The 22,832-nt window shown below is 46.5% G+C and overlaps 1 protein-coding gene across 5 annotated transcripts in view; it reads right to left on the reverse strand.

The window, feature by feature from the left end:
* ELK1 (ETS transcription factor ELK1) overlaps positions 1-21,468 on the reverse strand; it is a 41,362-nt gene extending 19,894 nt beyond the window's left edge. For 2 of the 5 annotated variants that reach the window (XR_011023421.1, XM_068249848.1), the window contains exons 1-6: positions 20,851-20,914; positions 18,300-18,508; positions 14,914-15,345; positions 10,255-10,320; positions 9,299-9,703; positions 2,039-2,140 (exon numbers count right to left, since the gene is read on the reverse strand). Coding sequence is in view for 4 of the 5 variants with exons in the window: in XM_068249848.1 (XP_068105949.1) it covers positions 2,039-2,140; positions 9,299-9,703; positions 10,255-10,320; positions 14,914-15,345; positions 18,300-18,506 (1,212 nt within the window). In the remaining variant the exon portion in view is untranslated. Of the gene's footprint in view, positions 1-2,038; positions 2,141-9,298; positions 9,704-10,254; positions 10,321-14,913; positions 15,346-17,148; positions 17,236-18,299; positions 18,509-20,850; positions 20,915-21,157 lie in introns of those variants that run through there. The other 3 variants (XM_068249849.1, XM_068249850.1, XM_068249851.1) reach the window with 3 other exon arrangements.
* Between the last annotated feature and the right edge of the window lie 1,364 nt (positions 21,469-22,832).

The raw sequence follows: 22,832 nt of genomic DNA on the forward strand, positions 1-22,832 counted from the left end.
TTTAATAGAAACTAGACTCTTGAATGATAAGGCGTTTCGCGGATCGTAGTCCGCTTCCTCAGATCAAATAACAAAAGTGTCTCAATACTAGCATTATCCAAGCAGGGAGCAGGCTACCCCCTTCTTTTAGAGGTAACCCTTCCACACATCACATCTTTCGGCTTCTCCTCCCTCCCAGTAATATACCACACCAACCCCCTTAGCTCGGGGTGTTGGCCATGTATGTTGGTTCCTTGGAACCCTTACACCCCTATCTCTTTTCCTGGAGAGCGACCCATATTTATTGAAGACTAAAGAGCCCCAGTAAGGATGGGCTTTTCTCACCAGCCGTTACACTGTGGTTGCCGGTCTTGCAACCTATTCTTGTGAGTATTCTGCACATACCGTTGTTGAGCCTCCCATACCCTCGACCAGGGCCGGCCCGCTCATGAGGCGGGGTGAAACTTTTGCCTCAGGCGGCAAATTTCCAGGGGCGGCACCCGCCCGTCCGTGGGTGCGGGGAGCCGGCCCGCCGAGCTGGAGGGGTAGCTGGCAGGACGGGGGTATTGGGCCAGCGGCGGGGAGGGGGGTCGGACCCCCCCCCTCCCTCGCCTGGGTCCCCCGTCCTCCGCTCCCCTCCAGCCTAAATAGACGCAGCCGTATATGTAAGAGGCACGGGCGGGGAGACACTCACCTCCTCCTCGCTCCAGCGTGCGCTCCACTGACATCACTTCCTGCAACGCTGCAGGAAGTGATGTCAGTGGAGCGCATGCTGGGAAGAGGTGAGTGTCCTCCCCGCCCGTGCCTCTTACATATACGGCTGCGTCTATTTAGGCTGGAGGGGAGCGGAGGACGGGGGACCCAGGCGAGGGAGGGGGGGGTCCGACCCCCCTCCCCGCCGCTGGCCCAATACCCCCGTCCTGCCAGCTACCCCTCCAGCTCGACGGCCCCCCAGAGCGCCCCCCCCCCCCCGAGGGGGGGGGGGGTAGGGGCGGCGGTGGCAATTTTTTTAAAAAAATTTGCCTCAGGCGGCAAAAAGTCTAGGGCCGGCCCTGCCCTCGACGTGCTACACTATCAGGGGCTCCTGGTGTCCGTCTAGTTTTTTGTCTACTTTGGAAGGTCCTCGGACTCTATTGGTCCCGCAGAACCTCGGAAGTATCCTTTAACACTAATCTTTTTCACCTGTCTAGCACTACAGTAGGGATGGTTAATAAGGTGTTTTAAGTCCGAGATGATACAAATATTATACAAATGTATTCAGCTTGGCAATGGGCCTGCTGCATTTAACTGGTCCATTTCTAAAGTTGCCCATACACTAATCGAACTATCGAGGACTTAGTCGTAGTCACCCTGTGCTGTGCACCCTGATATTGATACCTGGTAGCAGAGCCGGGACAAGGTTCTCCAGCACCCGAGGCTGAGACACCAAAGTGCGCCCTCCATTCCTCCCATCCCAGCCAGATAAGTAGAGATTAACATGTTGGGGGTCCTGGGGAGCCTCTTAGGTTCATTGCTTTTAGACTAAGAGGTGCCCCAGGACCACCAACACCTTAATCTCTACTGCCTGGTAGATTTTGATAGATAATGTAGCGTCAATCAAACAAGAAGTGAGTCATCTTAGCTACAGTAAAGAGCGCATCTCAGCATGCAAATAACAGAAAGCTTCCTATTTCAGATTGCATAAGGACACTATGAGTAGAAGAAAGTAACTAAATCCCCCTAACCCTTTGAAGAGTTTACACAGTGATATAAGCCTGTTGTCTAGGAGATGTTTGATGTGGGAGGGGCAGGGTTGAAAAAAAATAGGAAAAGGGCAGATGTGATGTCACTTTTGGCATCACAGAGAAACGATAAAAATGGAAACCAGCAGCAATATTATTTTCTTTTTCTTCATATCACATTTCTCCTAAATCTGACTGTGGAAAATAAAACAGGATAGGTAAGCTAAATAAGTAATTTCTTACTGGATAATTTTTATGTTACTTTTTCAGCTAATATGGAGTTTCAACCCACTTTAAGCAGTTTCACAGATCAAATGACGTTTACGGTAAAGGGTTACCTGGAAGGACAGCTTGGCGGGACTCCTGGGGGCGATAGGGCTGAGGGTACTCCAGAAATGGATGGACGGAGGCAATGAGCTTGGCGTCAGCAGCAGAGGAGTCTGAAAAGGCAAAAGGTTAAAGGACAATCAGTCACTCTCATTTACATAATCTGTCAGTCATCCTTGCTCAAGAAAAGATCAATCCTAATAATCCTGTGTCTGTCGCAGGTTTAGTATAAATGTCCCTTGCTAAAACAGAAGGTATTTGCAATTATTCAGCTTCGAGCAAAAAGGAACTCCCATGATGCATCCCTTGCGCTCAGTGAGTGAATATGCAAATCATTCTTTTAAAGGTTACCGGAATCTGCTATACGAGACACTTTACGTGTTAGCAGTGTGTTTGTTATTCCTGCATCTGGCAGGCAGCAGGGACTTGCAGAGTGTAGTATACATTATTTGGCACCACTATGAATTACTGGAAATGGGAAATTTGGGTGCACAGAAAGGCTGGAGACTTGGGCGCTGCCATAGCCTGCAATGTGAATTGAAGCTATGGCGGTGCAGAGTGAACAATTTGGTTATTGTAAAGACAAGACAAGACAAGACAAGACAAATAACATTTATATCACGCTTTTCTCCTGGCGGACTCAAAGCGCCAGAGCTGCAGCCACTAGGGCGCGCTCTATAGGCAGTAGCAGTGTTAGGGAGACTTGCCAAAGGTCTCCTACTGAATAGGTGCTGGCTTACTGAACAGGCAGAGCCGAGATTCGAACCCTGGTCTCCTGCGTCAGAGGCAGAGCCCTTAACCATTACACCTTCCAGCCACCACAAGAATAGCGGAGATGCCGCCGCATGGGCAAGCCGCATGGCGGCCATCTCCGCGTTCCAGCCGGCGGCTTCTGCCGTGCAGCTACATGCTGCTGGTTCGCCTGGTCCTTCTAGTGCACACAGATTAAGAGCTACGCGCGCGCCAGGCGACAGGACCTTTATGCAAGTAAAAGGGGAGTCAGCTGATCAAGCCGGTCAGCTGACTCCAGCTATGCTCCGGATTGGCTGAGTGACTGGGGCGGCGCTGTGGATCGCTCTGGGTATTTATAGGACTTGCCTGTCAGTTGCGAGTTGTCTGCTGTTGAGAATGCTTACGTGTGAGCGCTCAGACCATAGTCAGATCTTACAGTGTGTTAGAACCAGCCGGAGCTGGGAATTTACACTTAGTCAGATACCATTGATAGCTTTAAGTACTATTGTATTGTAAGACTTGTGTACCATTCTTTAGTCTAGTTCCCAGGCGTTGAAACCAAGGACTTCACACCTAGACTAGGATTTCGCTATATTGCTACTGTTCATCTGTTAGTCTAGTTCCCAGGTGTTGAAACCAAGGACTTCACACCTAGACTAGGATATTGCTATATTACTACTGTTTATCTGTTATGATCTCTCGCCTTCCTGACTACTCTCTTGCTTACTGATTCAGTACTTCAGCCTATCTGATAACTGTTGCCGACACTGCCTGTACCTGGATACCGAATCAGTCTTCTGCCTCTGTACTATATCTGTCCGTTCGTTGCTGACCTTGCTTGTCTGACCTTTCTGCCCTCACTAGTGGGTCTTACCACTAGTGAGGGAATTCTTAAGGGTTGTCACCTACCCTTAGTTGATCAGCCTTGCTGTGCTGTCTGTGACACTTGCTCCTCAGGTGCCTGTTGGCTGCAAGCAGAGTCTGTTGGTCACCTGTTCCTCAGGAGATCATCTTGCAGCACAGTCAGTGGTCTCTGCTCCTCCGGGGTCCACTGGCTGCAGTACAGTCCGATTCCCTGCTCCTCAGGGAATCCTTGGCTGTAGTACAGTCATAATCACTCATTCCACCTGTGACCACCCTTGCAGCCCAGACAGTGGTCCCTGCTCCTCAGGTGTCCACTGGCTGCAGTACAATCTGAATTCTCTGCTCCTCAGGGAATTCTTGGCTGCAGTACAGTCTGTATTCCCTGCTCCTCAGGGGATCCTAGGCTATAGCCTAGTCTTGATCACCTGCTCTTCAGGTGATCATACTCTCAAACACCGTCAGTGGTCCCTGCTTCTCAGGTGTCCACTGGCTGCAGTGCAGTCTGAATCCCCTGCCCCTCAGGGGATCCTTGGCTGCAGTATTGTCTGCATCTCCCGCTCCTCGGGAGATAACTTCTCCAATTACTGTTGCACCAAACACAATACCACATTAGGTGTCCTGTGTCTAGCTATACTAGTATTATTGGTGATTCTGCAGATCACCACATAATCAGGTATAGCATCTGTATTATTGGTGATACTGCAGATCACCAATAATCAGAAAAATCTGTGTTGCTGACACCAACTGTTACAGTTATGTTCAGAGAATAACAGAGGTCCATCCAAATAGTGGTGTAATCAGCTAGGGGGTAAGTAACTGGCCATCAGGGGGTTTAGAGTTAGGCGTGGGAAGGGGAGGTTAGTGTTAGGCATGGGGTGGGGTGGGGGGGGGGGGGGGGGTTAGTGGTAGGTGAATGTAATCGGGATTAGTGTTAAGCATAGGTAGACTGCCCATTCTGAGAGACCAGCTATATTGGCTTCAGAACTCTCAGTAAACAAACATTTCGCAGAGCTGCACCTGACAGGCCTAAAGATGTTGCCACCTCTTGTGATAAATTTCAGAATGTAAATCAGTGAGAGAAAAGATTTTACACAGGACAAACACGGACTTAATAAGTTATAAATTAATATTGTAAATAAAAAAAAAAAGTAATATTATTCATTAAGTTCCTCTTTAAAGTGTACCTGAGATGGAGAAGGAGAGAAAATGTATACACACCTGGTGCTTCCTCCAGCTCCCTCCGGCCTGATCGCTCCCTCAACGTCCTCCGCTGCCTCTCCATTTGTCCGCAATCGGCCCTGGTAAGTTGTTCAGTCAGGGCCAGCCGGCGGAGTCTAACCTTGTGCGCTCCCACGTCTCGTTCTGCGCCTGCGATGGGGTGTGCGTGCGGTTAGGCTGCGCATGCGCAGTTGGCCCCAGACCAGCGGACTTACCGTAGCCGATTGTGGATGAACGGAGAGGCGGCATATGATGTCGAGGCAGTGATCAGGCTGGAGGCGGCTGGAGGAAGCCCCAGTTATGTATACATTTTCTCTCCTGTCCAATCTCAGATTTACTTTAAATACAAACCCAGTAACATTTAAAAAAAACAGTTGGGCATTTAGACATTATTCACCTAATCGGAGCTATATGATTCCGCAGGGTTTCTTACACAAACATGCAGGCTTCCATCACCTCAGCATGTCTGAGCCTGCATGTTTGTGTGAGCAGAGCACTGAAGCGGGAGCGCAGCCAAACATCTCAGGATCCGTTAGCTCTGAGTGGTTGTTGTGAAATGCGGTGCTGGGCCTCATTTTCCACGCTGAAGGGAATGTCGGCTGGCAGCGGCACAACAGGCAGAAAACACACCCACTGCCTGGTATGCCGGGCTGCTGTTAGCGGCTTCTTTCACCGCTGCCAGTCACGTCGGCAGAGGTCCTTTCATGACGCCGGGTCGTGGGCGGATTGATTAGAACAGACTTGCCCCAAACTCTTTGCTTAAATGACAGGCCCATGAAAGCAGCACCTAAAACCAGCGCACACGCCTGCTATTATTCTGTGAAATAAAGCTTTCTACACATAGGTTGCTTTTAGAAAAACTGTAGCGAAAATGACAATGAATAAAATTGCTTATTGTTTACAATATTCATTTATCGATTATTTACTCAGTGTTTGGCCCTTGTAAAATCTTTCCTCTCCGATTTACATTCTGAAATTTATCAGAGGTGGCGACACCTTTAGTTCTGTCAGGTGATCTGTACGGAATGCTCGTTACTGAGAGTTCTATGCACAGAGGGAGATACTGCTTGCTCGGCAGTGGGAAACAGCTGTTATTTGCCACAATGCAACAAGGCTCTCAGGCAGGAAACTGTCAGGACCATGGTGGGAGGGGTTTCACCACAATATCAGCCATACAGAGTCCCCTGATGATCTGTTTGTGAAAAGGTGAAGATTTCACATGGGAAAGGGGGTATCAGCTACTGATTGGGATGAAGCTCAATCCTTGGTTAAAGTCCCTCTTTAAGGTGCCCATACATCAAGCGATGTATGGGCAGATTGACCCAGAGACAAATCTGATCACAGAGAGATCTGCCCATACTCTGCAGGCCAATTCAGAATCAAATTGACAACAGCTCTACCCCCCCCCCCCAAGTATAAATGTCCCCCCACCCACCAGTGATAGGGAGGGTGATAGAAGGGATGGTGGGATGAGGAGGAGAACGGACAACGCACAGAGGTACGTGGATCCAGGTTGGACATACCTCTGTGCTTACTAGATAGCAGGAGGAAGTGGCTATTTGCAAAGATGTGCAGAGCTCCACAATGTGGACAAAATTGCACAACATGCATTCAAAACAGGTACCGCAAAGGAGGATGTTAGCTTCAGTATACTGTAAATAATATGTGCACAAATTATTCCCTACTAGACTTTGGCTTACATTTCAGTTTGCAGCCTGGAGCGCTGTCACTTGTTTAGTGTCTCTTACCATAGATAGCTTTGCCTCAAATTGGGCGTGCTTTAAATCTAATCGATATTCTGGGTAGAAAGGGGTAATATGCTACATCGACTGCTACTGATCAATCGATTCCTGGCTGGGGGGGCGGCTGATCACATGTAAGATCGGGCAGTTACTGACTTGTGTACGGTCAGCTTTAAATAGAGGTATCACAATAAAAGCAGATGGGGAGCGAGTTTTATGTTGTAATAAATGAACCAAATTGACTCCAAGAGCATATCATCTAAATCATTCTTTGTGTTAATTAAATCAAAGTTTCTCACTGAAAATCGTAATAATTGTTTTAGGTGCATTACTTGGATATATTTTTAGGGATGTTTAGCCAGATGCTAATACTCCTGAGTTGATGCACACAGCATGCAAATATATGCAGCTTAAAAATTGACCAATCCAATGCAACTGCACTGCTGCTGCAACTGAGTGAAAAATTGCAATAGCTTGAAATAATTACCATCTCACTTAACATACCTTTATCAGGGCTGGACATTGGGACACCCAAGGAGAGGGAGGAGTGATGTCGCCCTCCACCCTGCAGGATCATCCACCTCCTCCCACCTCGTGGCACCTATACGTGGCTACCTATACTGGGGATACCCATGCCTGGCTACCTATACTAGGGGCACCTATACTTGGCTACCTATACTGAGGGCGTCTATACCTGGCTACCTATACTTGGGGCACCTATACCTGGCTACCTATACTTGAGGCACCTACACCTGGCTACCTATACTGGGGGCACCTATACCTGGCTTGCTATACAGGAGTGGGGTGGGTGAGGGAGGGGGTCAGGGGGGGCACATCTAGATACCATACTGGGGTGGGGGGGTGAGGAGGGGGGGCACATCTAGCTACCATACTGGGGTGGGAGGGGACACATCTAGCTACCATACTGGGGTGGGGGGGTGAGGAGGGGGGGCACATCTAGCTACCATACTGGGGTGGGAGGGGACACATCTAGCTACCATACTGGGGTGAGGGGGGTGAGGAAGGGGGGCACATCTAGCTACCATACTGGGGTGGGAGGGGACACATCTAGCTACCATACTGGGGTGGTGGGGGGTGAGGAAGGGGGGCACATCTAGCTACCATACTGGGGTGGGAGGGGGGGGGGACATCTAGCTACCATACTGGGGTGGGGGGGGGGGAGTGAGGGAGAGGGACATATCTAGCTACCATACTGGGGAGGGGGACCTATCTGGCTACCATACTGGGGTGGGAGGGAGCACATTATTTAATTTGGGGGGTGGCTCAGGTCCAAATTCCACGTTGGGATCCCCGAGGTCTGTAGATACGCCATTGGAGAGATCTGTTGCCAACCCATCTGCCTCTGGATGATTTCTGATACATTTCAGTATAATAACTTGCTACATTCTACTTTATGTCACTACAGGGCCTCTTTAAGGGTAACAGTAAAAAAGGGCGCAGGAGGCTAGTGGACAAATCGGGCGCCGCCATTCACTCCTATAATAATTATCGTTTACTGGGCGCCGAACAGGAAAAAAGGGCGCCCGAGAATAATAACGTTTTCCAACGGCGCCCGAAGATTTTTCATGTTTTATAACTGCTTGTGATGATTTACGTTTCTTATTTCAATAAAACATTATTTTAAATGTTATCCCTTACTGTTTGTAAAACATTATTATTCACGAAACAAAGCGATCAGTACGTAATGTAAATTGTAATATATTTTATCCCTTACTGTTTTTAAAACATTATTCTACACACAATACAGTGAGCACTAAGGAGGGTCTTAGGTTTAGGCACCAACAGGGGGGTCTTAGGTTTAGGCACTAACAGGGGGGTCTTAGGTTTAGGCACCAACAGGGGGGTCTTAGGTTTAGGCACCAACAGGGGGGTCTTAGGTTTAGGCACTAACAGGGGGGTCTTAGGTTTAGGCACCAACAGGGGGGTCTTAGGTTTAGGCACCAACAGGGGGGTCTTAGGTTTAGGCACCAACAGGGGGGTCTTAGGTTTAGGCACCAACAGGGGGGTCTTAGGTTTAGGCACCAACAGGGAGGTCTTAGGTTTAGGCACCAACAGGGGGGTCTTAGGTTTAGGCGCCAACAGGGGGTCTTAGGTTTAGGCACCAACAGGGGGGTCTTAGGTTTAGGCACCAACAGGGGGTCTTAGCTTTAGGCACCAACAGGAGGGTCTTAGGTTTAGGCACCAACAGGGGGGTCTTAGGTTTAGGCACTAACAGGGGGGTCTTAGGTTTAGGCACTAACAGGGGGGTCTAGGGGTTAGGGGTAGGTTAAGGGAGGGTTACTTAGGCACCAACAGGGGGGGTCTTAGGTTTAGACATCAACAGGGGGGTCTAGGGGTTAGGGGTAGGTACAGGGAGGGTTACTTAGTAATTTTTTTTTAAACGTTATTATACGTTTCACTAGTTAAACGAAAGATTAACGTTTTTACAATTGCCGATTTAATGCACATTATTTAATGATTTATAACTTTATAAAACATTAATTTTAAACGAAATACAGTACAATACATTTTTAAACGTTATCCATGCTTATTGTTTAAAACCCCGCACCCTTTTTTCCCAGCGCCCCTTTTTAACGTACGCCTCTTTAAGTCCCACAGTGGAGGGATGACGAGCCCCCTCCTGTATTCCCACCCTAGGAAACCACCGACAGTCCTGCCTGACTATAATCCGCAGTAGACAATGTGTTCTCTTACCAGCGAATGAGAGGTGATGACAGATGAGGCGCTCCCAGGGGCCAGCAAGGAGTTCACAGCAGCGTTCATCTTCTCCTGCCCGATCACAGTGGAGAAGGGGATTTCCAGGTCTTTTGGCTTCTTCCCTTTCATGGGATGTCCTTCCTGCCCTGAGGCCAGTGGCAGGTTCTCCTCCTCCTTCTTCACTTCCTCCAGATAGTCCTCCTTGGCTTTCCCGTCCTCCTTCTCCGGAGAGTTGATCACCACCAGGATCTCCTGGGCCAGCGGCTGATCCTCACTGGTCGTCTTGATCTCGGGGAGAGAGGCCAGGAAGACCTGAGGCTCCGACAGGTCTTCAACCTCATCCCCAGTGTCTTCAAGGGGGTCCTCCACTTTGATGTCAGGGGTTGGGGGGTCTACTGTGACCTGGGGGGGGGGGGGATAAAACATACAACATCAAAGGGGAAATCTAGGCTGCCCACTCGAAAGATCTTCAAAAATTCAAAGCATAGTTATTTAACTTCTCATATCTGCAGACATGCAAAAAAAAAAAAAACACCTGTGACACCTCATTAAGTTGCACTTCTGATCAGAACAGGTGTAAATGGTACCGCCACAGGTGGCAATGTTAATAGCTAAGATTAGTGGCTATTAGCGGTAATTTAGGCACCAGAAGCATAGGGAGTGGCCCTGGCCACAGCTGAAATGACCGCTAATAGTTGCCACTAATTGCAGTGACGAACTTTGCCGCAGAAAATATCAGCAGATAGGATTAGGCGGTGGAGGTGGGTTAGGGTTAGGCAAGGGATAAGTTAATGTTAAGCATGGTGGGAGGTGTTTAAGGGTTAGGCAGCCCCAAAGCGGTCCTAAGAGTTAGGCAGCACCAGGGGGTTTTAGGGTTAGGCAGCGCACCGCCCGGTGGATTGGTCAGTGTTAGGCATTGATAGAAAGGCTAGTGTTAGGGTAAGGTCTTCAACCTCATCCCATGCGTCTTCAAGGGGGTCCTCCAGTTTGATATCAGGGGTTGGGGGATCCACTGTGATCTGAGGGGGATAAAATGTACAATATTAAAGGGGAAATCTAGGCCGTCCACACAATAGTTCTACAAAAATTCAAAGCATAATAGCCAAGATTAGCGCCTATTAGTGGTAATTTAGGCAAATACAGCTAATTGCCATGACGAACATTGCCACAGAAATTATCAGCAGATAGGGTTAGGCGGTTGGGGGGGTGTCTTTAGGGTTAGGTGAGGGGGGTAGTTAAAGAACAAGTGACACCCATGCTCACCTAAAAATAAAAAAACACATAAAAAAATTGTACCATGTATGGGCCCCATAAGTCATAATAAAATAAAGGTAACCGATATTTTACTGTCAGAATTAACTAGTAGAATATTGGTATTGTTAACTTCTCTGTTCCATGTGACTTTATCTCTGCCTCAAATCCTGTCTTGAAGTACACCTGAACTAATAGGGATATATATATATAAGCCGACCCGAGTATAGGCCGACCCCCAAACTTTTACCCCCCCCCCCCCCCCCCCACACACACACACACACAAAGAAATGGGAACAATTATTGATTTGAGTATGAGTCGAGGGAAACAAATGTAACAGCATTAACCCACAGCAAGTTATTACATTTAGTATTTTTACTTTTGTATGACATTATTATTCCCACTTTCCAAGGCTTATAGTAATGAACGTTGGTATTTTCTGACAAAGTAAAAATGACATCTGTTCAGGTGCAACAATCTTTGACATTTCATAAAGAAGTTGCTATACTTGAGTATATTTTGAGTACATTTTGTTTGAAATTTTGTACCTGTTTGCATCCGTGCCATGTTTGTTATGCTTTGTAGCCCTTACTATAAAATTGGAGAGGGATCAGTTGTGAAAGCCTTCCCCCCAGTGAGGCACCATTGCACCCATCACCACAATGTGAATAATACAGCTGCTTAAAGCTTCTCCTGCAACATCCCTATTCCCTCCTTCTCTGGCTGATCGCCAGTGGAGCTGAGGAGGGGGAGGAGACAGTAAGAGAAGCCTTGCTACCCGAGCAACATCCCTATTCCCTCCTTCTCTGGCTGATCGCCAGTGGAGCTGAGGAGGGGGAGGAGACAGAAAGAGAAGCCTTGCTACCCGAGCAACATCCCTATTCCCTCCTTCTCTGGCTGATCGCCAGTGGAACTGAGGAGGGGGAGGAGACAGAAATAGAAGCCATGCTACCTGAGCAACATCCAAATTCCCTCCTTCTCTGACTGATCGCCAGTGGAGCTGAGAAAGGGGAGGAGACAGAAAGAGAAGCCTTGCTACCCGAGAGAAGTACCATTTGAATGTATCAATGTGTGCAATGAATCAAGGGGAGGATATTTATTGTGGTGTTTTTCAAGTAAGCGCGGATAACTCTATAAATATGTCAGCTATCATCTGGTGGACTGCATATTGGGGAAATAAAACAGATCCTTATACTATTGCCTTGAGGACCACTTAAAGTGCAGGTACAATAATACCATAAAGATTGATTTGAGGTCAACTGTAGGGTCACAGAGGGACTATGAAGTTCCATATTCTTGCATCATTGTTGGTTTGGTCCACGGATGCTCACCGGATGCAATCATGAGTCGTTACTAGTGATTCAAATGAGGGTTAATTGGTGCAGGTGTGCGTCAGGGATACAAGCAGGGACGGATCTAGGGGGGGCGAGCGGGTCTCTTGCCCCAAGCGCAGTTTGTTGAATTCTTAAAAAAGGTGCCAAAACTGGATAGGGAAAGGCAGTTTAGGCGCCAAAACCTGACCTTGCCCCAGGCGCAATTTGTTCTAGATCCGTCCCTGGATACAAGGGGTTATTTACCCATAATTCTGCCGTCCGCCCTGCGTGCAAGCTCTTTGGAACGCAGGGCGGATGGTTGAATTATGGGTAAATAACCCCTTGTATCCCCACTGCACACCTGCACCAATTAAATCTCATTTGAATCACAAGTTATTACTGGTGATTACTCGTGATTGCATCCGGTGAGCTTCCCTGGTTTGGTCAAGGTGGGTTAACCACCTAAAAAGGTTGACCATTAAGCTTGCTTCACACATCCAATTTTCATCAGCCAACAAATGGAAAATTATATCACTTCCATGTAGAATTATAACTTCCCAACACAACCTGTTCATTATATTCAAAATCTGTTGGCCCTCATATTGTATAGAGGTGGTAAAATTGGCCAGTCATTGGCCAATCAAGATTGGATGTGTGTACAAACATGCATGTATTTTCACACATCCATTTTCAGACGCTACGCACGTTTTGCCGCAGTAGCTAGTAACCGTTCACAAGGCATTGCGGTGTGCCAAATTAAAGTGAACCTCCGGACTGAAAATCTACTCAGCAGAACTGAAAAGGCTTGGCGTTTCTTTAACAGTTTCACAGCATCAGAACTTTGTTTTTCTTGCCAAAGAATCATTTTTAGCTGCATTTTTAGCTAAGCTCCCCTCACCAAAGAAAAAAAGCTGGGGCTTCTTTTCCCTGATGCTGTGCAAAGCATGATGGGATTTACTATGTTGTTATTCACGTTGCCTAGCAACTGGGAGAGGTGCTCAGGACACAGGACAGTTGGAACTGTGTCTCATGCTCCCTGTCACCTCCTTTCAACCAAAGAGATGGCTGCCATCATGAAATCAAACATTTGCCTGTTCTTTTAAAACAGTGTGGGTAAGAGATTATATTACCTATCTATTTTAATTAACATAACTAATGTAACTTAAAGGGACACTTAAGCCAGGAAAAAAAATGAGTTTTACTCACCTGGGGCTTCTACCAGCCCCCTGCAGCAGTCCTGTGCCCTCGCTGCCACTCACTCATCCTCTGGTCGCCCGCTGCCAGTTAGTTTCGTTTTTGCCGACAGGCCCGTCAGGACTGGCCATGCGTACCTTTTTCTGCATTCCCGACTGTAATTAGCGCTATTGCGGGCCGCAACGCATACAAAAATATGCGTTGCCGCATTACGCACGCATAGATATGCGACAACGCATATTTTTGTATACGTTGCGGCCCGCAATAGCGCTAATTACAGTCGGGAATGCAGAAAAAGGTACGCATGGCCAGTCCTGACGGGCCTGTCGGCAAAAACGAAACTAGCTGGCAGCGGGGGACCAGAGGATGAGTGAGTGGCTGCGAGGGCACAGGACTGCTGCAGGGGGCTGGTAGAAGCCCCAGGTGAGTAAAACTCATTATTTTATTCTTGCTTAAGGTTCACTTTAATGACAGTATGTTTTTTAGGTTGGAGTTCCTCTTTAAGCTGCAGGTTGCAAGCTTTTTTCATACATGTGAAAATCGAATTAAAGGGAAGGTCCAAGCAAAATAAAAAAATGAGTTTCACTTACCTGGGGCTTCTACCAGCCCCATGCAGCCATCCTGTGCCCTCGTAGTCACTCACTGCTGCTCCAGTCCCCCGCTGGCAGCTTGCTGACCTCGGAGGTCGGCGGGCCGCATTGCATACATTTTTACGCATTCCCGCTAGTGCAGGAACATTAACACATACATTTTTACGCATTACTGGTTCAATGCGTAAATTTGTATGCATTGCACCACTAACGCGTAAAAATTTATGTGTTAATGTTCCTGCACTAGCGGGAATGCGTAAAAATGTACGCAATGCGGCCCGCCGACCTCCGAGGTCGGCAAGCTGCCAGCGGGGGACTGGAGCAGCAGTGAGTGACTACGAGGGCACAGGATGGCTGCATGGGGCTGGTAGAAGCCCCAGGTAAGTGAAACTCATTTTTTTATTTTGCTTGGACCTTCCCTTTAAGGTAGCCATACATCTGTCGATGATGGGCAGATTCGACCAAGAAACAAATCTCTCTTTAATGGAATCTGATTAGAGTGAGGTCTGTCGGCTGCCCATACACTGCAGGCCGATTTCCGATCAATTTCATGCTGAAATCTCTTTGGAAATCAGCCGAGCTCGCTGCATCTGCTGCCTGGCCGCTGTTCCCCCAGTGTATAAATGTGTATGTAATGTACCTGTCCTGTGCTGCAGTGCCTGTCCGCCTTGTCAATCCTCCACTCTTCCATAGCCCCATACACGCTGCTGGCATGGCGTCACGTGACACGTGTTATGCGCCGGCAGCGTGTATGGGGCTGACAGAAGAGCGAGGATTCGGAAGACGGACAGACACTGCAATACGGGACAGGTAATGTATAAATGCAGATCTTACATACACATTTATACATTGCGTGAACGGCGCCTGGGGGTTCGTTGCGTTTATCGCTCTTCCCAATATCACTTGCCATTACTGCCGCGCACCCGACCATCCACGACGGCCTGACATCTTGCAGCATGTCTGACCGAAATATGCGACCAATTTCGGTCTAAAATTGGTCACATTGTCGGTCGGGCATGCACTTGGCGGCACCGATTTTCATCCAATTCCGATTATAATAATCAAATCGATGGTCGATCGGCTGCCAAGTCACCTGGTGTATGGCCACCTTTAGATGTCAACAAGCCCATTCATTTGCATTGGTGCTAAGTTCTAATGCAAACTTTCATGCTGAAAAACGCACGTCAAAAAGTCTAGTGCGCATGCTGCCTAAAAGTATAAACAGAACATGAATAGCAAGTTATAAAAAACTATAAATGTTACATGTAGTTGCAGTTCTTTGGAGCTGTGGATATTGACTTCCAGCGAGAGGTCTGTATCGCTCTGATCCATAGACTCATACTGAGAAATGTCAATGCTCTGACTCCTCTCCTCTTGGAGGGGAGGAGCTTCAGCAGTAGGCAGGGCTTCCAATTTGCTACTCCTGGGCTGTGTGCTGGGCGGGGCCTGCAGGGATTGGATGGTGAAGGTGGAGTAGAGGCCGGATCTCATGTATTCGTTGCGGCTAGTCTTGGGGCTGCTTCTGGCCAGCTTGGGGACGTAGGGGGAGCAATCTCCGGGTTTAGGGGTCTGGGCCAGTTCAGTCACCGACTCCCTGCACTTCCCGTCATCCTTCGAGGCCTCCCCCGCTCCAGGATCCGGATAGCACACAAACTTGTACACGAACTTCTGCCCACTGACTTTCTTGATAATATTCTGAGGAGTGAAGAACAGTATTAAAGAGAATCTGTACTCTAAAATTCTTACAATAAAAAGCATACCATTCTATTCATTATGTTCTCCTGGGCCCCTCTGTGCTGTTTCTGCCACTCCCTGCTGCAATCCTGGCTTGTAATTCCAAGTTTTATGCAGTGTTTACAAACAAAAGGCATAGCATGTGATAGGCTGAAAGTAGGTCAGTGTGTGACTCATACAGAGCTTGCAGGGGGCCTGGAGAGGGTGTGTATAGCTGCTATCCTATCACAAGCAGGGCTGCAGATTCCAGCCTGAGTGCCTGAGCCCGACAGAGCCGACTGTTGAAAGAAGATTAGATCATATAACAGAGATAACACAGGCACTGTGCAACTAGGAAAGGCTGCAGTAATCCGGACCACATTAGAACAGGCATAGGAACGTATAGGATAGAAGAAATAAGGATGAAAATTTTGTTACAGAGTCTCTTTAAAGACAGTCAGGAATTGTCATTGACTGGTCAAAGACTGCTCAAAGCCCATTGATGAGAGGATCAAAATTAGCAGCATTTTTTAACACTAGAGATTGGGAAAATGAGAAAAAAACCAAGGGCTTCTTATCAAGATCTAAAGCCTTATACACACCTTCAATTTTGATTGGCCAATTACTGACCAATTTTACTACCACCATCTATGAGAGTTTACCTACACAACCTGCTCATAGTATTCGAAATCTGTTGGCCTTCATACCACATGGAGGTGGTAAAATTGGCCAATCAAATTTGGAGGTGTGTACCGGGCTTAAAACTCCACCCACTGAAATTTCGGTGCCGGAAAAAATCGCACACGTGTTTCTTATCTTTCAAGGACACCACCAAAGTTATATGTCACCTTAGGTTTATGGCTGCAGAGACAAGACTGACTACAGAAGCTCCATCTGTCTGTTAACAGTCTAAAGCCTCCTACACACATCCAATATTGAATGGACAATCACTGACCAATTTTACTACCTCCATGTCGTTTTAGAGTTTATGTACACAATCTGTACATAGTATTCAAAATCTGTTGGTTGGCCCTCATACGACATGGTGGTTGTAAAATGGGCCAGTCATTGGCCAATCAAGATTGGATGTCTGTATCAGGCTTTGGGGGTCGTGTTCCCCTGTAATTACAATTGCAAAAACACTGTTAGAGATTTTTCTATTTACAGTAACGTTTTTTACTGTGCATTTTGACACAATGTTTGTGTGATCATTGGTGTTTGTATGTTTTTTCAACCATTTAGTACAGAAAAAAAAGGGGAACTCACAAGAAAATTGCATAGCACCTTGTTTGGCATTTAATTTTCTTGCACTCCCATTTATTTTAACTCAGACAGAAACGGAAGAACAAGCAGAAGGCACCATGTCTACATTTGGGGTAGAATCAAATTGGTTTCCCACTGTTTGTATGTTGTCGGTGTCCTGGAACAATGGGAATCTTCATAGGCATACCGAACAAAGGCTTGCCGTCTAGTGATGGTCATGTCTAGGAGAAACTCATGTAGAAACATGTGATCAGTTTGGCCAGGTGATGGATATGTAAGTCTCTGATTTGCTAGTCATGATCATGTGCTAAAGCAAGAAGCCATCACAGCAAATCAGAGCTTTGCAAACCTATCAGCTGATCAAACAAATCACATGCTTCTCCATGGCTTGTCCTAAAAGGGGCACTAAGGTGAAAAATTTTAAAATTTTAAATATGTGCAAACATACACAAATAAGAAGTACGTTTTTTCCAGAGTAAAATGAGACATAAATTACTTTTCTCCTATGCTGCTATCACTTACAGTAGGTAGTTGAAATCTGACAGAAGTGACAGGTTTTGGACTAGTCCATCTCTCCATAGGGGATTCTCAGCAAGGCTTTTATTCTTTATAAAGACATTCCCTAAAAAGGATTTAAACAATTATGTTGGCCAGCTTCCCTGTTTGCTACACAGTTTTTTGGCAGTTGGACAGAGCAACTGCCATTCACTAAGTGCTTTTGAAAATAAATTAATCCCTGAGAATCCCATATGAAGAGATGGACTAGTCCAAAACCTGTCGCTTCTGTCATATTTCTACTACCTACTATAAGTGACAGCAACATAGGAGAAAAGTAATTTATGGCTCATTTTACTCTGGAAAAAACGTACTTCTTATTTGTATATGTTTGCACGTATTTTAAATTTTACAATTTTCCGCCATAGTGCCTCTTTAACCAGGCAAAGACTGTTGAACTGATTGTGGACTTCAGGAAACTCCCCTCCACCCAGTCCACATTGATGAGTGTGAGGTCTCCAGGGTACCATATGTTCGGTTCCTTGGCACAACCATAACTAGAGACCTAAGATGGGGCAGAGTACCACCAAAATTCAAAAGAAGGGACAGCAGAAACTATTCTTCTTGTGCTAACAAAAAAATGTTTGGAATGCCACGAGGACTGTAGACAAGCTTTGATACCGCTACCACCGAATCCATCCTCGGTCATTGCCTGGTATGCCAGTGACAAGTACAAACTCCAAAGAGTTATTAACGGATCTGAAAAGATCATTGGTGTCTCCCTGCCACTGTTAGATATCCTCCAATCGACCAGAATGAAGAGACGAGAGCTATCAAGATTTCGCAGGACACCTCCCATCCGGGCAGACGCTTCTTCAAGCTATTCCCACCGGATTGCCATTACGGATCCCCCCCCCTCCCCATTCCCCGGCACAGGAGCACCTTCTTCCCCCAGGCAGTAATGCTGCTGAACTCTAGCCTCCCTGCCAGGCCTGCCCTCCAGCGGCACCCTAGCCGGGAACACAATTGGCGTACTTGGCGAATAAATGTAATTCTGATTCCTAGACATGACTATCACTATTTCAGTCCTCCTACAAGCTTTCCAAAACTAAAAGGCAAATGGATGCAGTAATCCCGTATCCCGTACACACACACTTTTCCCCCCAGCTCCTCCTCACCTTATCATAGTAGTATCTCAAAGCTCGGCTCAGCTTGTCGTAGTTCATGTTGGTCTTGTTCTTCCGCAGGCCCCAGAGCCGAGCTACCTCCTCTGCGTCCAAGAGCTTGAACTCGCCATCGTTGGAGGTCCAGGAGATGAGGTGACGATGACTCTGCTCCTCCAACAGCTGCAGGAGAAACTGCCAGAGCGTACCGGAAGGGTCCATCTCTGTGGGACAGAAGACTATGAGATTGGTGAGGGGGAGAAAACGGGTGAGGAGGGAGAGACCACCAGACACTAGAGGGCACTATGACAGTGAGAGGTACAGAAGGCATGTAACATGAAAGTGAGATGGACCTATGGGGCACCTGTAGTTCTTGAGAATCTGATATGCTGCGAGGGAGGCTGGTGGGGAAGGCACATACTGCCTTCTGAATAAACATCCTTGAATTCAGGGATGTGATCAGTTTGATCAGGTGATAGATTTATAAGGTTCGGGTTTGCTGGTAACAATCATATCTCGATTCTGTCTCCTAAGCTAAAGCAGGAAGGGCAATTCTAGATTATAGAATAAGTGAAACATTTTGCCCCTTGACCTCCAATATAGCTATAATAACTAACTGCTTATGGTTCTCTGAAGAGATGTGAGGACCCCTGGCTGCTTAATGTTTACATTTATCTTCCCTCAGTAAAAGCCTGTACACTATACACAAGCAATGCTAGCTCTTCAAACAGCTTCTGATAAATTGACTGTCTCTCCCTGCTCATGACAGTAATGTGAAAATGCTGCAGAAGATGTCAGTGCTATATAAATACATAATAATAATAATAATAATAATAATAATAATTTATAGTAATAATAATAATATGGTAGGACATTAGTCTAGGACTGTGGCAGGGATGAGATTGTGAGCTCCTCTGAAGACAGTCAGTGACATGACTATGTACTCTGTAAAGTGCTGCAGAAGATGTCAGTGCTATATAAATACATGATAATAATAATATGGTAGGACATTAGACTAGGACTGTGGCACGGATGAGATTGTGAGCTCCTCTGAAGACAGTCAGTGACATGACTATGTACTCTGTAAAGTGCTGTAGAAGATGTCAGTGCTATATACTGTAAATACCATTTCACTCATCACTGATAAATACATATTCATTATCTGGTAGGACATTAGGATATGACTATGGTAGGGAGTAAATTGTGAGTTCCTCTGAGGACAGTCAGTGACAATATGGTAGGACATTAGATTATTACTATGGTAGGAACTACATTGTGAGCTCCTCTGAGGGCAGTTGGCGACATGACTATGTACTCTGTAATGTGCTGCAGAAGATGTCACTGCTATATAAATGCAAAATAATAATATGGCAGGACATTAGACTATGACTATGGTAGGATTAGATTGTGAGCTCCTTTGAGGACAGTCAGTGACATGACTATGTACTCTGTAATGTGCTGCAGAAGATGTCAGTGCTGTATAAATGCATAATAATAATATGATAGGACATTAGATTATTACTATGGTAGGAACAAGATTGTGAGCTCGTTTGAGGACAGTTGGTGGCATAACTATGTACCGCTACAAAAAAGAGAGCACGCCCTTAGCGTTGCAAGAATTATTTTTTTTCTTCTTTTGTATAACATTTGTAATGCTTAATTCAATTAAAATAATGTTTACTTAAAGGAGTATCAAAAAGTCTGAACTTGAACTTGTTCTTTAGGCTCAGGACTTTGACTTTTCAATTCTTAAAAAAAAATTAAAATTGGTTCACCAACTTTAAAGGGCCTCTATCGCGAAAAATTGTAAAACTTAAAATGCATACATCTAAAACATACAGTACATTTCTCCCAGAGTGCAATGCACTATAAATTTAGTATGCTGCTGTCACTTACAGTAGATAGTAAATAGCCAACAGATTTGAACGGTTTTGGACTAGTCCATCTCGTCCTGGGGAATACTCATTGTTTACAAAAGCACCCCTACTGATTGGCACATCATTTTGGCAGTTGAACTGAGCAACTGCTGCACAGTAAGGCCTCTTTTCCATGGTCTGTTGATAGGCGGTGAAATGCCTCTCAAACTCTCACAGCTGCTCGCTGCTGCCTGGTAACTGCTCACTGCTGCCTGGCAACTGCTTGCTGAGCACACAGTTCAACTGTCCATGGAAAAGAGACCTTAGTGCTTTTGTAAATAAAGAAATAACTGAGAATTCCCCACGAGGAGGTAGACTAGCCCAAAATCTGACAGATCTGTCACATTTTCACGATGTACTGCGACATCAAAATAAGAAATAAAACAATTCACAGTGTATTCTACTCTGGTAGAAATGAACGCTTAATATGTATGTATTTCAAATTGTAAAATTTTTTGCGACATTGGACTTTTAAAGCACCAATGTACCTTGTTGTTGTGCCTACTGTTATTTATGTAAATCTAGCAGGACATGACAGGTCCCCCCCTTAAAGACCCTCCAGAGGTGGAAGAAGAGTTGAGGGCTAGACAGTGAAGGCTGCTTTTGGCGGTGATGCTGACAGCACACAGCGGAACACACGATGGTCTCACCTGAGCGTCGCCGTACTCCATGCTTCCCCCCGGTCACCGCGCCGCCGCAGCGGCAGCCTTCTCCCCCGCCACTCTGCGCTCTTGTTCGGTCTCCCCCGCGCTCATGTCGCTTAACAAGTAGATGGTGTGTTGTTGAGCAGAAGCAGACGGACACTGCATGATAGAGGCAGCCAGAGTGGGAGGAAACAAGGAGGGCACAAGGGACAGAAGCAAAGCAAATGAATCGGACGGCACACAGCAACACACGCCAACCTAACCACCAAACAAGTCCCCCCTTCTTCTGCTCGTCCCCCAGCCAGCCTCCTACCTGTCTGCCGGAGACTCAGGCTCCTCTACAAGTCTGGGCCAGTTCTCTCCAGCGAGGACTCCAGGTGGCCTCCAGCGCCTGCAACAAGCCCCAAGGCGAGGAGGAGAGAGCCTGAAACATGTTCCCGAAGCCTGCAGGAAGGAGAAACAAGGAGAAGAGGAGATGAGGAAGGCTTAATTCTGGCCTGTTTTTCCTCTCTGCTGCCACTGCTCTATTTGGCTTCCTCCCTCCCTCTCTGCTCCATCTCTCCTATGCACAGCCCCTCCACCTCCTGTTTTTTTTCCTGCTCTACTGTCTGTCCCTCTCTCTCTCCCCCCTTCACCCAGCAGATAGAGAAGAGAATCCTTGTTTTACGTCAGAGGCAAGGAAAGCAGTGTAGAAGGGAGGAGAAGGGAGGTGACAAGGGAGGAGAGAGGAGGACTCTGGTCTTCAAGAAGAATTAGAAAAAAACAAAAAAAACAAATGTGAGAGATGGTTGGTAAACACCTGCAGCAGCTGGTCCTACAGACGTTCAACCTCTGGCCCACAGCTAGTGGGACCGGCCCCCTCCTGTGTCCCCAACTAGAGTGACAAGGACAAACTCCAAGCACAGCTGTAAAGACACCATCTCAGAGATTAGCAAAGAGAGCCCCGCAAATAAGAAATGCTTGGATTCAGCGCCATTTAAGGCCCCCGTTATTAGAATCCAGAGTGTAATTTGTGAAATTGTATTCGCCGATGGCTAATGCCTGGTACACACCATGCAATTTCCCGTCAGATCGATGGGTCGAATCAATAATTTTGAGTTGCGCTCTGATCTGTTACCGATTGAGAACAGGATCGATTTTGTGCAGTAATGATCTGAAAATCGATCCTTCTCTCGATCAGGAGCAGATAGGACACGTGGGAACTTATAGTAGTGTGTACTAGACATTAAATATTTCAGTGTAAACCGCCTTTTTCGTGCGTTTGTGTGCTATATTTCTGCTTTTTTTTAAGCGTGCAACAGTGATGGCCCTTTTCACTGAACTGCGAATGCAATCGCAAACGTGCTGCGATGTGTTTCTGTGTATATTCCACTAACCCAATTCCGGGTGTACGGCGCGATTGCGGTGCATTTGCGTTTCGTGGCAGGAGAAAAATTGTGCGTAGGAAAACATTCTGAATTACCGAATCGCTTAAAAAAAAATCACATAGCGGTGCGATTGCTGGGCGATGTTCCTGTATAAAAGTAATCACACGAAAAAAGCAGCAGGCGGTGATTGCGATTGAGAATAAATTGCGTACCAAACGGATTGCCCTGATTGAAACATTCACTGCGGTTTCCAGTTTTTCAGTACCTAGCGCTTTGCGATCGGCAAGCAAACAGATTGCGAACTCCTGATAGTGGAATAGGGCCCGGATGCTTTCTTCCAATGTGCGAATTGCGTTTCATGCAAGTTTCAATTCAAATGTAGAAAAAACGCAGTGTGAAAAATCTCATGTTAAGTTGAAGTTAATTAGATACATGGTTACGTTAATTAACTTTATTGGCATGCAGAAAAAAAATCCCAAAAGGAAAATTCTCATTTAAACGTGCACAAAAATTGCAAAAGAGTGCAAACGGAAAAATACCCTAAAAAAATCGCAAATGCAGATTGGTAAATGGGGTATATCGCATGCAGAAAAGGCCAGGATACCTGTGAACGTTGATTAT

This window comes from Hyperolius riggenbachi, chromosome 8, assembly GCF_040937935.1.
Source record: "Hyperolius riggenbachi isolate aHypRig1 chromosome 8, aHypRig1.pri, whole genome shotgun sequence".
Taxonomy (NCBI): domain Eukaryota; kingdom Metazoa; phylum Chordata; class Amphibia; order Anura; family Hyperoliidae; genus Hyperolius; species Hyperolius riggenbachi.